At 40.9% G+C, this 14157-nt stretch overlaps 1 protein-coding gene across 1 annotated transcript in view; it reads left to right on the forward strand.

Moving 5' to 3' along the window:
• bbs9 (Bardet-Biedl syndrome 9) overlaps nt 1-14157 on the forward strand; it is a 181695-nt gene that overhangs the window by 19097 nt on the left and 148441 nt on the right. The window contains exons 7-12 of the mRNA XM_069655775.1: nt 3435-3519; nt 3883-4066; nt 10871-11000; nt 13541-13722; nt 13903-13979; nt 14066-14119. Of these exons, the coding sequence (XP_069511876.1) occupies nt 3435-3519; nt 3883-4066; nt 10871-11000; nt 13541-13722; nt 13903-13979; nt 14066-14119 (712 nt within the window). The remainder of the gene's footprint in view (nt 1-3434; nt 3520-3882; nt 4067-10870; nt 11001-13540; nt 13723-13902; nt 13980-14065; nt 14120-14157) is intronic.

The following is a 14157-nucleotide window of genomic DNA, read 5'->3' on the forward strand; positions in this document are numbered from 1 at the left end:
TCCCATGTTCAAATTAATGTTTGAGAATATGAAGTTGCTGCCCTAACACACACACACACCCACACGCACACACACACACACACACACACACACACATTCCTGCATTCCCAGAGTCAGACTCGGCCAAAATTTTGTCCAAATGTGTTTGAGAGCACACCATGTTCACCACAAACACTTTTAAATGGCAGACAAAAGTATATATTTGCTGCCAGTGGTGTGTGTGTGTGTGTGTGTGTGTGTGTGTGTGTGTGTGTGTGTGTGTGTGTGTGTGTGTGTGTGTGTGTGTGTGTGTGTGTGTGTTGTTCTCCCTCCTCGTTTGTTAGGCACGCAGGTGAATAATCAGATGTTTGTGGTTTCTCAGTTTTTCTCTCACACACTCGGAGCTTTGTGTGAATTTTACCCTCTTACATAACACTTAATTCAGCCTTCAACCAACAACACACTGTAACACACACATGCATGTACATTTTAATTCATTCATACTACCTCATGCCCCGTCATTAGTAAGACATCGAGGTGAAAGGTGGGATAGAAATATCCCTACAGAGTGAAAGAGCAGTTATTTAATGGTGTTGTTTTAGTATTATTAGACTGAATTTAATCCAGTCACCCATGCAGGAGTCAGCCTGTCGATCTGTCCCTTAAAAAGCTTAAAACCACTGACATGTTTAATATGTTTTTTAAGTACATTTCCCCCCCCAGGAAATGGTCACGGTGTGATGAAAAGGTTTCTTTACCGGCAGTCATCCATAAAGCAGCTCGTTAGTCTGCTCGCAGTTTCTCAGAGAAGCTCAGCAGGTTTACGGCTACTGTACGGATGAGTTCAAAACTATAGCTCTTCTGTTGTGCTGCACAAAAGAAATCTAAGTTAGGATCACTTCATTTGCTGTTTTATACACAATGTAATGAGGAATCAGCGTCACTTTAGGGCCGCATATGGCAACTGACGCAAGTGAAATGGTGTGAATGCAGGATGGGCAGTGAAAAAAACAGCAAGGGAAGGAAGTCAGGAAGTCTTGTTTTTTGTCTTGTTAGTGCTGTCGCGTCACAGCTTGAAGGTTCCTGGTTCAAATCCTGGTGCATCCCGTTTGGTCAATATTACTCTAAGTCAAAGTTGCTCAGTAAAGAGAACTTGCTTTTTTAAATTCCAGTATTCAAAGTACGTTTTAAAAAAACTTACTTTCACAATGCATTAGAGCAGTCAAGAATATATGGGTGTACATTCTGCTACGATAAGCACAACTAAATGAACCGCCTGATCTGAGTGACTTTTGCTCTGCGGTTTGCTCTACGTTCAACCACGGAGACGCACAAGGTACAGGTCCTGCAACACCACTTAGACAAACCACACGCAGAACTACACAAACACCGTTTATTGTCTTGATTTTAGAACAGGAAATACATCCGCTGACTTTAGAGCAAATGTAGCGAGTAACAAAAACATTCATAGAAATGTCGTAGACTCAAAAGTACGATATTTGTCTTTCAAATGTAGTGGAGTAAAAGTTATAAGTAATAAGGATATTTTTGCACCAAAACACCAAATGTATGTGTAAACTTGCTTGGCAATAAACCCGATTCTGATTCAGATTCTGTAAAGCAGCCAAACCGACCTGCAGTGGAAGAGACGGCACTTATTTCTTTTTTGCTTTAAAAGAAAACATGATCAATAATTGTGCCTCCAGGTGGCTGTGTGGCCGATGATGTTTACAGAATCAAAGCCTCGTCCCTTTCAAAACTATGCCCTAATTTCAAACAGATTTTGAGTACATGAAATAGAACTAAGGATACTTAAAAAGTCAGCTGTTGTCTGTCGATAGAGCATGTTGAATCTGCATCACACATTTCTGCTGATGGGAATGTTATTAGTTTTGCAGGTGTTTTGTCTGGCAGCACTTAGAAATATTAAACTTGTGAATAACAAGTCAGGTAATCGCCACAGTCATTGTAATCCACCCTGAGCGAAACGTCCTTTTTGGTGCAAAACTTTAACACACAAGTGCAACCAGCGGAAAGCAACAGTCTGCCTCATTTGATCACATACATTTCCAAGTCAAGAAAGTCCTGTGTGAATCCTTGAAATTAAAGTATTAGAAGTGAGTTATATTCAGTCAATGTGTCTTTGATCATTAGTCATGGGCTCAACAAGGGCATAAGGATCTGTTGCCTTCACTGTGGATCACTTGCTGTTTTGTTATGTAATGATGGCTGGTAAGAACTGCAAGCGATGCCCATAATGTGGCAGCCATATTGGATTTGTGGTTGTTATGATTTCAGGCAGATTTCAGGCCTGCCACCTTTGATTAACAGCCGGTTAGCGGTCCAAATATGTAACACAGAGTGAGAAAACTGTGAGTGGATAAATCAGAGGTTATGTTGTGTTTTGGGCTGCGGTCGGAGACGGGCTGGGGCAGGTTTGGACCTCTTCATCCAGGTGTTGGAGGAGAAGGACAGATTCCCGCCAAGCTGTTTCCACTGCCAGCTTCTTACTGGAAAACTCCCGATGATGAAGACGCCAAAATCAACTGACCACAGATCAGCCTGACCACTTTATCCTGAGCCAGATGCCAGCAGCTCGCTGATTAAAACCGATAGACCGCAGATCCCGGGGACAGCAGGTCAGCAGCTTGTTGACTGACCTGACAGAAGCTGTAACAGAGAAGGGATTTTAAAACGCTAGCTGTTGATTTAGTTAATAATGAACATGTCAAACAGCGTTCGACTTTTATTAAAATGTGAATAAATGATGCGTTAAAGGATTTCTGCCTTGCATACTGAATTTCGCGCAGGAAAGTAGCGGGTGTTGTTGCGGTTATAGAAAGCATCATTTGTAACCAGAGTGTCAATAATTTCAGGTTTTAACTCGGGAATATCTTAGGCAAATATTTTTATGAGAAATGCTCTGCAAAGTGTTTCTGAACATTTTGCAACCAGCTCCGTCGGCAAACTCTGACCTTCTGATTTATAACAGAGAAACTAAAACCACTTTGTGCCTGTTGGCTTGAGTCATAGCTGAAGTTAAAATTACAGTAAACCAAGCTGCTCACTTTTAGAGAATATAAATTTAAAAATAAAAGCTGCAAGAATTCCTTTGGAAAGTATGACTTTTAAGGTTGAATCACTGACTGTTTGCAAAAATATTTTCATCATGGCAGCCCTGTTTTTTTGTACCTGTCTGATATAGCTAGCCGTTGTTTCCAAAACTGCGTAGAATCAATGGGAAATGACTTTGACTCTTCTGACCACTCAAAACGCTCTACACTTTATGTAATTCTTCCATACGCTGATGGTGACGGACAAAAAGGTATTCTTGTACACACTGACTCACTTATACCTGGGGACACTTCCTGCATTTAAAACAGCGTGTGGCAAAAAGACCTCTGACATTGAACTTAAAGGAGGTTAAAGGTGACTTGTGTATCTCTGATTCTCAGGTATGAGACTCTGGCCGTCGCTACAGATGCAGAGAGTCGACAGGATCCTGACCTGCCCGTCAAGGCTGGAGGAAAGAGACTGACGGTGAGTCTGACTCACATCCTGACAGAGATGCTCTTAAAAACACTTGACACGACTGACAATGTGTGTTTAGCAATATTTTTTGTTTTTGTTTTTTCATTAATGCCACTTGGCCCAGAAATATTTGTGTTTCAAATATATCTTTGGAAAACAGGAGCATCTGAAATGTTCCCACAGCAGCAAACAAAGAAGCCATGAAGCACACATAAAACGTTTTTATTCATAGAGCTTAAAAGCATTTGTCTAAACTTCTGCCATCATAAAAGAGGAGTACCTAACCAAAGAGATGAATTCACGATACTCCATAAACATTTTGTGAAGAGTTCAATCTTATCCTTTTAAAATTGTGTGTTTGTTCTCCTGAAGCCCGATTGGACGTTCGTCCTGGGAGAACAGGCTCTGGACCTCTCCGTGCCCTCGTTCTCTCACTCCTCCTCCTCCATCTTCGCTCTGGGAGAAAGAAACCTCTACTGTTTCCGGGACAATGGCCAGATCCGCTTCATGAAGAAGCTGGAGTTCAACCCGAGCTGCTTCCTGCCCTACACCACAGGTAAACCACGACACTGGGTCTTTAGCAGAGGTCTTAAGTAGTGCAGAAAGATAAACTGAAGGAATATGTTACCTCAACAGTTCTTGTGTTCTTCTTTGTTCAGCTCTACTCCTGCTTACCTTATCCATTTAAATACTTGAAGGAAATGACAGGCTGTCATGGCTGCAACATCCCTGTGGAGAAAAACCTTTGTTTTAAACACTTTGATGTTTTTTTTCAATCCAGTAACTGTCATTACATCGCTCTCTTCAAAGCTACCAGACTCCATTGACGGAAGCAATGATTTTTAATTGCAGAACACTTGAGTGGTTTGTGCACTGCTGCTTTGAGCCGCTCATTGTATTGTGTTGTGTGTATTGTCTTGGATCAGATCTCACCTTTTAAAACACCAAAGTCACTCTTCAACACAAACTAACTAACAAAGAGAGGCAGCAATAGACAAGCAACTTGCGTATCTTGCAGTGTAAAAGTTGTAGTTTTGTTGATGGAGTCTGGTGGCTTTGAGGAGAATCATGTAACGCAAAACAAGAACTTGTAGTGGACGCATTTTGATTGGGTTCATTTGCCTCCCAGGATTACGTTGCCGTCATTACAGCTCATTTTGTGGTTGACTGCTGAAGCGAGCCACTGGATTTATTCCAAAACTGTTCAGAGCAAGAGGTCAAAGGTCGCAGGGCTTGGAAAACCATTTTCCAGCAAAGTTCTCACTCTTGTTGCCTTAAGCATTTGGCAGCTTTGAGGGAATAACCATTTGGGCAAGAGAGCTTCATGTTGGATACTAGATGTTGTCATGAAGAGAGCTGAGCACAAACACAGCAAGGGTAGAGGCAGATTGCTCAACCTGAAGTACAAGTACAAGGCAGACACACAAAACTCACCATGCATCAGTGAACGTGTCACAAGCAAACTGTTAAATAAGTGAACAAGATACACAAAAACATGTTCAGTGCGGTGGCTCGATGCCACACGACTGTCTCTGCAGGAAGCTGCCTTTGGCAGAACATGATGGAATAACTGGAGTAGCTCTGCTGCATGCATTAAAACACAACCTGAACACAGTACTGACCACATTGTAGTACGTTAACATATGGTGCAAGATGAATGGATATCATAATGAGCAGGGACATATAGGTTGATAGATAATGCATACATTGTTGCAGGCAAGTGAGTTCTGTATGTCCTGTTCTGGTAGCAAAAACAGACGGATTTAAAACTCACTCATGAAGGTTAAAACGAAGCTTCTTTTGTTGTTGTATGACTTAATGTTAATGCTTAATCAATATCATCAAATTGTTTCAAAAGTTCATGTCTAGGGCTGCACGGGGGTACAGTGGTCAGCACTGTCGCCTCGATTCAGACGTAGTGGGCCTTTCTGTGCGGAGTCTGCATGTTCTCCCCGTGCATGCGCGGGTTCCGTCAGGGTACTCCGGCTTCCTCCCACAGTCCAAAGACATGCTCGTTAGGTTCATTGGTGACTCTAAAATTATCTGTAGGTGTGAATGTGAGCGTGAAAGGTTGTCATTCTCTATGTGTCATCCCTGTGACTGACTGGCGATCAGTCGGTGTAACCCCGCCTCTCGCCCAATGACAGCTGGGATAGGCTCCAAACCCCCCCGGGTCCCTGAACAGGACAAGTGGTATAGATAATGGATGGATGGCAGTTCATAGAGCAAAGAGTGGGAAATAAAATTATTCTAAAGAAGCTTAGACTGGGTTTGATTTGCGCCTGTCCCAGACTGGAACACCTCTCCCTGTTTTTAAACCAGTTCACGGAAATCACAGTTTTTCGTGAAGGATGTTCGTAGCAATTAACTGCAAGATATTGATATCACAGGTGAGAGGGAGTGAGACGAGGCATTATATGTAATATGCTGATTGCGCAGATGTCTAGAACCTCAGCTTTCTCCTAGTGCATAAATACTATTTTATGCATGCAATTGAACAAAATCATTAGTTTTACAGCTCCACCTATAAGACAAGAGCCAGTTGCTTTAGTATTGTGTCCTGCAAGTTTCACCCTGAAACAGCATCACTCTCTTTGTTATCCTCGTTATCCTCCCTGAAAGAAAGAAAGAAAGAAAAGAACATTAAAGTTTACTTTTCGATACAGAGGGAAAATGTAAACTTCTCTGCAGCCTGATGATTATCACTGCATGCAAAATTAATTCCTAAGATAAGTTTGGACCTCCAAACGGTGCTTAAAGACAGCAGAATAAAGGTTCTGTGTCTAACCTTTTGAGCATTGAGCAATAAACAACATTTACAAGAGCGTGGTTACAGCGAAAGTGATGTTCCTGTCTGCTTCAGTTTATTGAACAATGTACCACAGAACCAAGTATGACACTTGATCTGAAACCCACTGGAGAGCTGACAGATGGAGAGAGAAAATAAAAAAGAAAAGCTCAAAATTGACCCGAGGAAGGATCCAGGAGGGAGGACTGATGGAAGGACTGCGAGAACGGCCAAGAGCTTTCTGCTGATATCTGTTTTCAATTTTAGAATTAAAATATCCGAGCTCTCAAAGTGCCCTTCACTATCTGTTCCAGACATCATTTGGATTATTTAAATTACTCTTGGAAATTGGCTTTAAATTCAATACTTGATGTGGAGGCGCACAAAAGCTGCTTTTATTGGGACACAATTCCTGTCAACAATCAAAACCACATAAAAATCCCCACATGGCTGGAAGCAGCTAACTCCTGGAATCACTCTGCTGCTGCCGTCTTCTGCGCCCATGTTTGTTCTTTGTTGGTCTGATTGTTTACAGGACAACATTGAGTGACACTGTGACTGTCAAAGCTGCCACCCGCCTGTAAGTAAGGTTTTTATTGCCATTAAGTGCACAATTAAAGTTAAGAGTGCAGTGCAGAGAAGGAGAGACAACCGTGGTCTCCTGAGTGTTTCCTAACTCTTTCCTTCTGGCCTTCAGCCTCACAGCTGCTTCTGCTGGACCGCTGCCCTCGCTCTCCCTGCCTCCCTCTGTCTGTCTATTCTTCCCTTCTCAAATAACTTTATTGGCCTGACTGCTCCTCAGAGACACTCTCGTTCAGCTGAAAGATGCTAAACCACTCGTTTGAAATAGAATTATATGAACCGCACGCTAAAGAACAAGGCAAATGTGCGACGGATTAATTCAGATTGTTGCACGAAGGCTCAGTGAGTGATTTGAAGAGTAAGAAAGTTATGTGTACGTGCTTTAGCCTTCACAGTCACCAGATGTCAGCCTGACTGAATATTTATGTTTGATTTTGGAGTTGCAACACCAGAAAACACCATATGAGTCTTTTGACTGAATGGTGTTCTTACTTCTAGTGGAGTTAAAGACACTTTTCTTGGTTTTCCTTTAACTTGTCACTCATCAGTACCTGACTGATTATAAATATTATTGATTAAAATGTAAACTAGTTACCAACATGAGAACATTCAGCTCTATACATCACTCATGAGCGAGCAAACATTTCCTAAAGACTGAGATGAAAGATCGTTTTCTAATCCATCAATTCATCAGATTATCCTAAAGCTCTGTTGTGTTTCTCGAACAGCGTGATGTCGAGAGGCACAAAGGGATCATTGATAAACGACACATGGTTTCACTTTACTCTGCAGACACATTGAATGAGGGATAAACGAAGAGGAAAAACAGAAAGAAAGAAGAATCATTCAATTAAACAAACTTATATGATCCATTAAAAAATCAAATCCAATTCCAAGTGCTTTACAAGTGATTGATCATTGATTGATGGATGTAGAGAGTAATGTAATGTACAACAAAATAACTTAAAAAGTTACATGAATAAGACGACAACAAAAGATTGGTGATTAAGATAAAAAGGGATAAATAATAAAAGGACTAAAAACATTACAGTTATTCAAATACACAGAAATTTGGTCACAGCGAGGCTAATTTTGAAGACAGAAATATCATCGTGGGCTAAAACTGTAGCTTATAATCTAAACTTATAAACAGTTTTTTACATACAGGTGAGACAGTACATTTTAACAAAATGTACTGAAAAATCATTTTTGATGAATTTGTCAATCGGACAGTCGTTTTTTTTTGCCTTTTTGAAAATGTTTTGGGTAATATTTTAAAACACACTGGCATCACGCCTCTCAATCTTATGTTTGTTACTTTCCCATACGCTTCAGGATACTCCATGCCAAATGTCATACCTGTAAGACTACTCATGCAATTGTAATACCTTAATTTGTACATTGACATCATGTAGCCAAAAGCATCTTTCAAAAAGGGTTTTTTGGGCCCCAGAGACCAAACGGCCCCCGAGTTGGGAGTGGTCGTTATCATCTTGTGATGTCACAAAGTAAAAGCTAACAGAAGTTAATAAACATCCTATAATATATATATATCCAGGCCTATAATTGAATAATTATTTTGGATAATAAAACTATTGCTGTAAAAACTATGAAAAAGTGTATTAAAAATAACAGTAAACTTTGACGTCACCCGTTGGATTAGAATACAGTTTTAAAGCCTGGAGTTTGGTATTTTGGCCGTCACCATCTTGGTTGTGACCCTACTTAGACAAGAAGGTGAATACACAGTGTTAAGTCTCTATCCTGATTGACTGGTCTTTGTGTAGCAACTTATCACTTACAGCCACGCCCTAAATCATACCCTGCTTCATCGTCTATTTGACTCTAAATGGGACCATGATTGTCTAAATGAACATCCTGCTGTGTTGCAGGAGACTTGAGATACATAAAGTCATTAAGAAAATGGTTACTAAGGTAATAAATCAAGTGACAATCTTTTTGCAACCAGTGGAGCGCCCTCCTGCTGGCCATAATATAGTAGTCACGTTTAAAGCACTTTGGCTTTGGCTCCACTTTTAAAACCAGAGGCTTTGTCCACTTCTTATATTCAGTCCTTGGTGAGAAGCTAAAAAAGACAGGGAGAGCAAGAGAGTAGTAGAAAGAAGTAGAGGAGTTGGGAAGAGACAAGAAAAAGCCACAGAGGTCGAAATAGAGGCCAAGTGAATGTGGAAATCAGGGCTGGAGGTTTAATAGTGACGGAGAAAAGGTTGGAAGGAAAAGAGCCGATGTTTTAGCTCCAACATGACGGCAGAGCGTAGATACGACCGTTATAATTAGCCTGTAATTATAATGCTGATGCTGAGATAGAAGGTGTGTGTTTTGCTTTGATGTGGCACCAACACACACTCTGTCATTTTGACCCCTGCACTGTACCGCCCTGCTGACCGCCGTTACTATATTATAACTGGTGTATTCCACTGTGTGAGCGAGGCGTGTTTGTTTTGCGTGTGGCCGTCACCTCAGATCTCTCTAGGTGGTAACTGCTCCATTGGTGGGATGGACTGGACATTTGTGTGTGTGTGTGTGTGTGTGTGTGTGTGTGTGTGTGTGTGTGTGTGTGTGTGTGTGTGTGTGTGTGTGTGTGTGTGTGTGTGTGTGTGTGTGTGTGTGTGGCTGTGTAACATAAGTAATAAAACATAAGTTGTATTTATATTTTTCTGAATGAGTCACAGGAGAAAGTGTATATGTAACTTAAGTTATATTTATACACCTATAAAAGCTGACCTTGTCTTAAAATGAACGATCTGAATGACAACATTCCATATACAAACCAGATGTGAGATGTAAAGAGATGATTTTTCTCTTCAAGAGTTTACAAGTTGCACTCGTCTTAAAGGGCAATGCCACCCACCACAGGAATGTGTTATTTCTGTGCTCCATGGCTCTGGATTTGTGAATATGCACCACTTTTTCCAACGTTAAAAATCAGAGACAAAAACACTTAAATTTGGGTTGCTTTGAAAGTGAGGCTGTGTTTCTTGCCATGCTTGGGAGCGCCTTTGCATCTGTAGTATTAGTTTATATTTTGAACTTGGTTTCGAGCCGTCGTTCCCGGGAAATAAGACAAGCTGCTTCCATCGTCCAGCAGTGGACCTTTTAAAGAGAGTGGGCAAGAGCAAGCACTGTTTTGTAATGTTCTGCCAAGCAAAAAAAGAAAAGATAAATAACTCGAGTGATGAAACTCGAAACTGTAGAATCCCGTAGAGGCAGCTAATCTATGTAGCGTTTAAGTCCAAAACAAATTTGCCTAAGGGGACAATATAGAGTATCTTATCATATCATATCGTATCTTGTTGCATCATATTGCATCTTCTTGTATCGCATCGTACTGTGTCGTGTCTTTTAATGTCGAATCATGTCATATTGTATCATGTCTTGTCATGTCGTATTGTATCGTGTCGTATTCCGTCGTTATGTATCGCGTTGTATCACGTTGTACGTATCGTATCACGTCGTATCACGTCGTATCGTATCGCATTTTATCGTATTGTATCATGCCGTATCGTTTCATATTGTATTGTACTGGCGAATCGTGTCTTATCGTGTCGTATCGTTTCATAAATCTAAAGAAAATTAAATAGCTCGACTTTCACACAGAAACAGAGCAAATGTAAGTCCTGCCCTCACTGGAGGGAAAAACAACTCATTGCTCTCCATTGAGTTTGTATTGCAGGTTTTCACCAGTTTAGTCTTCTAGCAAACAACAAGCGGTGTAAGGAAGTAAGAGTAGGAACCCAGTACTGAGTTTTTATAAGCACAAACAGATAAACTGAGCCTTTAAGAAGAAGATGAAGAAAGTAAACTCTTTAGTTTTTAGTCAGTTTTGTTCATTTTGTTAGCAACTGGCTGCATCTCTTTAATAAAAAGAAAGTAATCAGGAAAATGAGTTTTTCTTATCATATAGAAAACCAGCCCAGAACACTGATGTGAACCCGCTCTGTCTAACATTTTGTTTGTGATCTGTTTTAGTGACGGATGGCACCACCAACCTTTTGATGGGCAACCACACCAACATGCTGCTGGTTTACCAGGATGTGACTCTGAAGTGGGCGGCCCAGCTCCCCTTCGTGCCCGTCGCTATTCGTGTCGCCAACTTCCCGTGAGTACATGCTCCAGTAAAACATTTGAGAATTTACTGGGATTTACTTACAGTTTCTTCATCAAGGAATTATTTCTCCAATCACCACGAAAGACAGGCTGATATTATGAAATCTAGTAGAAGTAAAGCAAGGTCAAATACAATTTAAACCTTGTACATTGTTGTTAAGTGCTTTCTATGTTAAGGAACATCCAGAATTATATTAATAGAAAACTTTTAAATGACAGTTAACAGTAGGAAAAAATGTTTGCATATATATTGAATTAGAGACTATTCTAAGAAATCCTCTTAAAACTTAAAGAAAAAACACATTTCAGTTCTGAAGTTTGATATTTAAATAGAGAAAACGACCATATATTTGTGTCAGCATACTATGTTCAGGCTTTTGTACAGGAAATGACCAGACAATGTTTTCCAGCTGGCCAATCAGAGCCGAGCAGGGAGGGGCCATCTGTAGCCAATCATTGGTCCCTTTCCAACAACTCCAATCAAACTGCAATTTGATACAATTACAAGGCAAAACACGAGCATGGCTGAAAAATGATGTGGTTTCTGTGTGTGTGTGCTTTAGATGCAGGAGATAGTGTGTGTCTGCGAAGCTGTTTGGTTTAGTTCGAGGCGGTGTTGTTTTAAAGCACTCGATAGTCATCGTCTTGTTCAGCGTGGGAGAGGAACACAAACACACTAATACACACTAAACAAACACACAGCTACACTCCAACAGGTCACTATAAATATCTTTGATTTACTGCAGACCCAGGAGCCTCTGCTTTGTTTTATTGGAGGCAGGATTGAATTTCACAACTTAATTCTGCCAACGCTGGATTAAATCATCAGGGTCTTTCTGCCTTTCTAAACTGTCCTCACCAACGACACCAACAGTCCTCACCAACAGTCCAAATTTGGACCCAAACTGAGACAGACCCACAAAAAGGACTCAAGGAGTGTTTGACCATCTCAAAAAGGAAGGCAAGTTATAGAGAGAGAACGCTGACACTGGCAGCAGGATGATGAGACAACTATTAACAAGTAGCGTTGGAATAAAGAGCAGCAACATGCCTTTTTTTTACACTTGAGAGTTCACACTCTTATTCTCCCTTTATATGGATCATCTCTGTATTAATGTGAGGCGTACGACCCCTATACACTTAGTAACTTCATGCATCTTGGTCTGATCTGATAGCTCTTACTTAGCTCTCAGAAAAACTAAGTATAAATGCATCTAAAAGGTGTTTCAGACAGATGAAACAGATGAAACTGCAACAGTCAGAACAACCTACAGAGGTTGTTCTGACTGTTGCAGTCAAAAGTTTCAACATGCATTAATCTCTGCAAGACATATAGTAATGTTTAGGGCTGCAACTAACAACTCATTTCATTAAGATAAGATAAGATAAGCCTTTATTCGTTTCAGAACGGGGATATTTACATTATTGATTCATGTGCCAGTCATATTCTAGAAGTAGTATTTGAACTTAGGGTCTACTAGCCTAAGAAAATAGTTACAGAATATTTTCTATGATATAAAACAGTGAAAATCTTTTGATTTAAGAGGCTGACAACAATATTTTTTTTGCCATTTTGCATGCCCAATAATTTTAACAACACTTGCTGATTATATTTCTGTCAATCAATTAGCAAACATATCATTGCAGGTCTAATATTCTTTACTTCTCCAATATTGCAGCACAATATGTATCATGTATCCACAGTCCTTGTGATAACAGCAGCTTCAGTTACATTAAAATGACAACAAAAATACAAGGTAATACAAGACGTACCGAGCTGCTGCAGTATTAACTGATTCAACCACTGAATGATCTGATTTAAAGCCTCCGGTTTGCTTGTTGTTTATAAATATGATTCATTAGTGTGTTTTTGTCATGGATAGTTTTCAGCTAACACTGAAACCACGACAGATTGCATTCAGATTTGTGATCTGGCCCATAGGAACACATACAAGTGTAATTAAAGGTGTCTTAAATCATATCTGGATTTTATCCAGATACGAGACACTTGGAATGACAACCATAAATGTGTGTGCGTGCATGTGTGCGTGCATGTGTGTGTGCCTGAGTGTTTCCGCAGCAGTTATAGTGAAAGTTTTATGCCCCCTCAGACACCCTCCTATGCAGGTGTGGAGCTGGCTGCTGCTCTAGACCTGAACCCTGTGGTGTGTGTGTGTGTGCGTGTGTGTGCGCACGTGTGTGTGCATGTGTGTTATCGCCCCACTGGAGTGGAACTGCAAAACACATCTGCAACCAGTTATTACTTACACACACACACACACAAACACACACACACACAGTGAAATCCATTATTGCATCACTTTGCATGCTGTCCCTCTTTCCATCTTGTTTCATATCAAAATCTGTTCCGTTTCCTTCATAGCTTAAATAAACCAACTCCAAAGGAACAAACTGTTAACACATAACTACATGAGACTTTTTAGACACAGTTTCCACAGAAGCGACACCTTAGGTACCACATTTACATGTCACTGAGTATCCCCCGTGTCTCCTCTCCTCTCCTCTCTTCAGAGAAATAAAGGGAGCCGTGATCACTCTGAGCTCTGACGGTCACCTCCTGTGCTCCTACATGGGCACAGACCCCTCCTTCTTCTCCACGCCCAAGGTGGACGCCAGGGAGGCCGACTACGAGCAGGTGGACGCTGAGATGAAGAAGCTGCAGAAGTTCATCAGAGAGGCTTCCAGGACTCAGGGTAGGAGACTGCTGGATAATTAAAGTGACTAAACCTGCATAGAGCTCGAGTTCAAACTCCTGAAAGACGAAGATGCTGCAAGATCGTCTCAAGAAGTTTGCTTACACAGAAGCTCTGGTTTTGTGAATCTAATCATCTGCGTGCATGAAACATCAACAGAGTAACTCGTTGTCGTTTCAGACATCCTGCCTAAAACTGACGCTGAAGAGGACCTGATTATTACAGCTGCTGTGTCCTCCAGCTTGGACAGCCCATCGGTAAACACATACAGACATAGTGTACACATATTTACATCCATATGCACTCACAGACAGACTCATCATCCTGTTTGTTCTGTCTTCAGCAAGCTCTGATCCAGGATATCGATGGTCTGCCCATCCCTTCAGTAACCATACAGGTGAGCTGTGGTCACACGTTGATGACATATTGTTACAA

The sequence above is a fragment of the Semicossyphus pulcher genome, unplaced genomic scaffold (genome assembly GCF_022749685.1).
Source record: "Semicossyphus pulcher isolate SPU_LCO1_2020_fin unplaced genomic scaffold, fSemPul1.0.p SCAF_9, whole genome shotgun sequence".
Taxonomy (NCBI): Eukaryota; Metazoa; Chordata; class Actinopteri; order Labriformes; family Labridae; genus Semicossyphus; species Semicossyphus pulcher.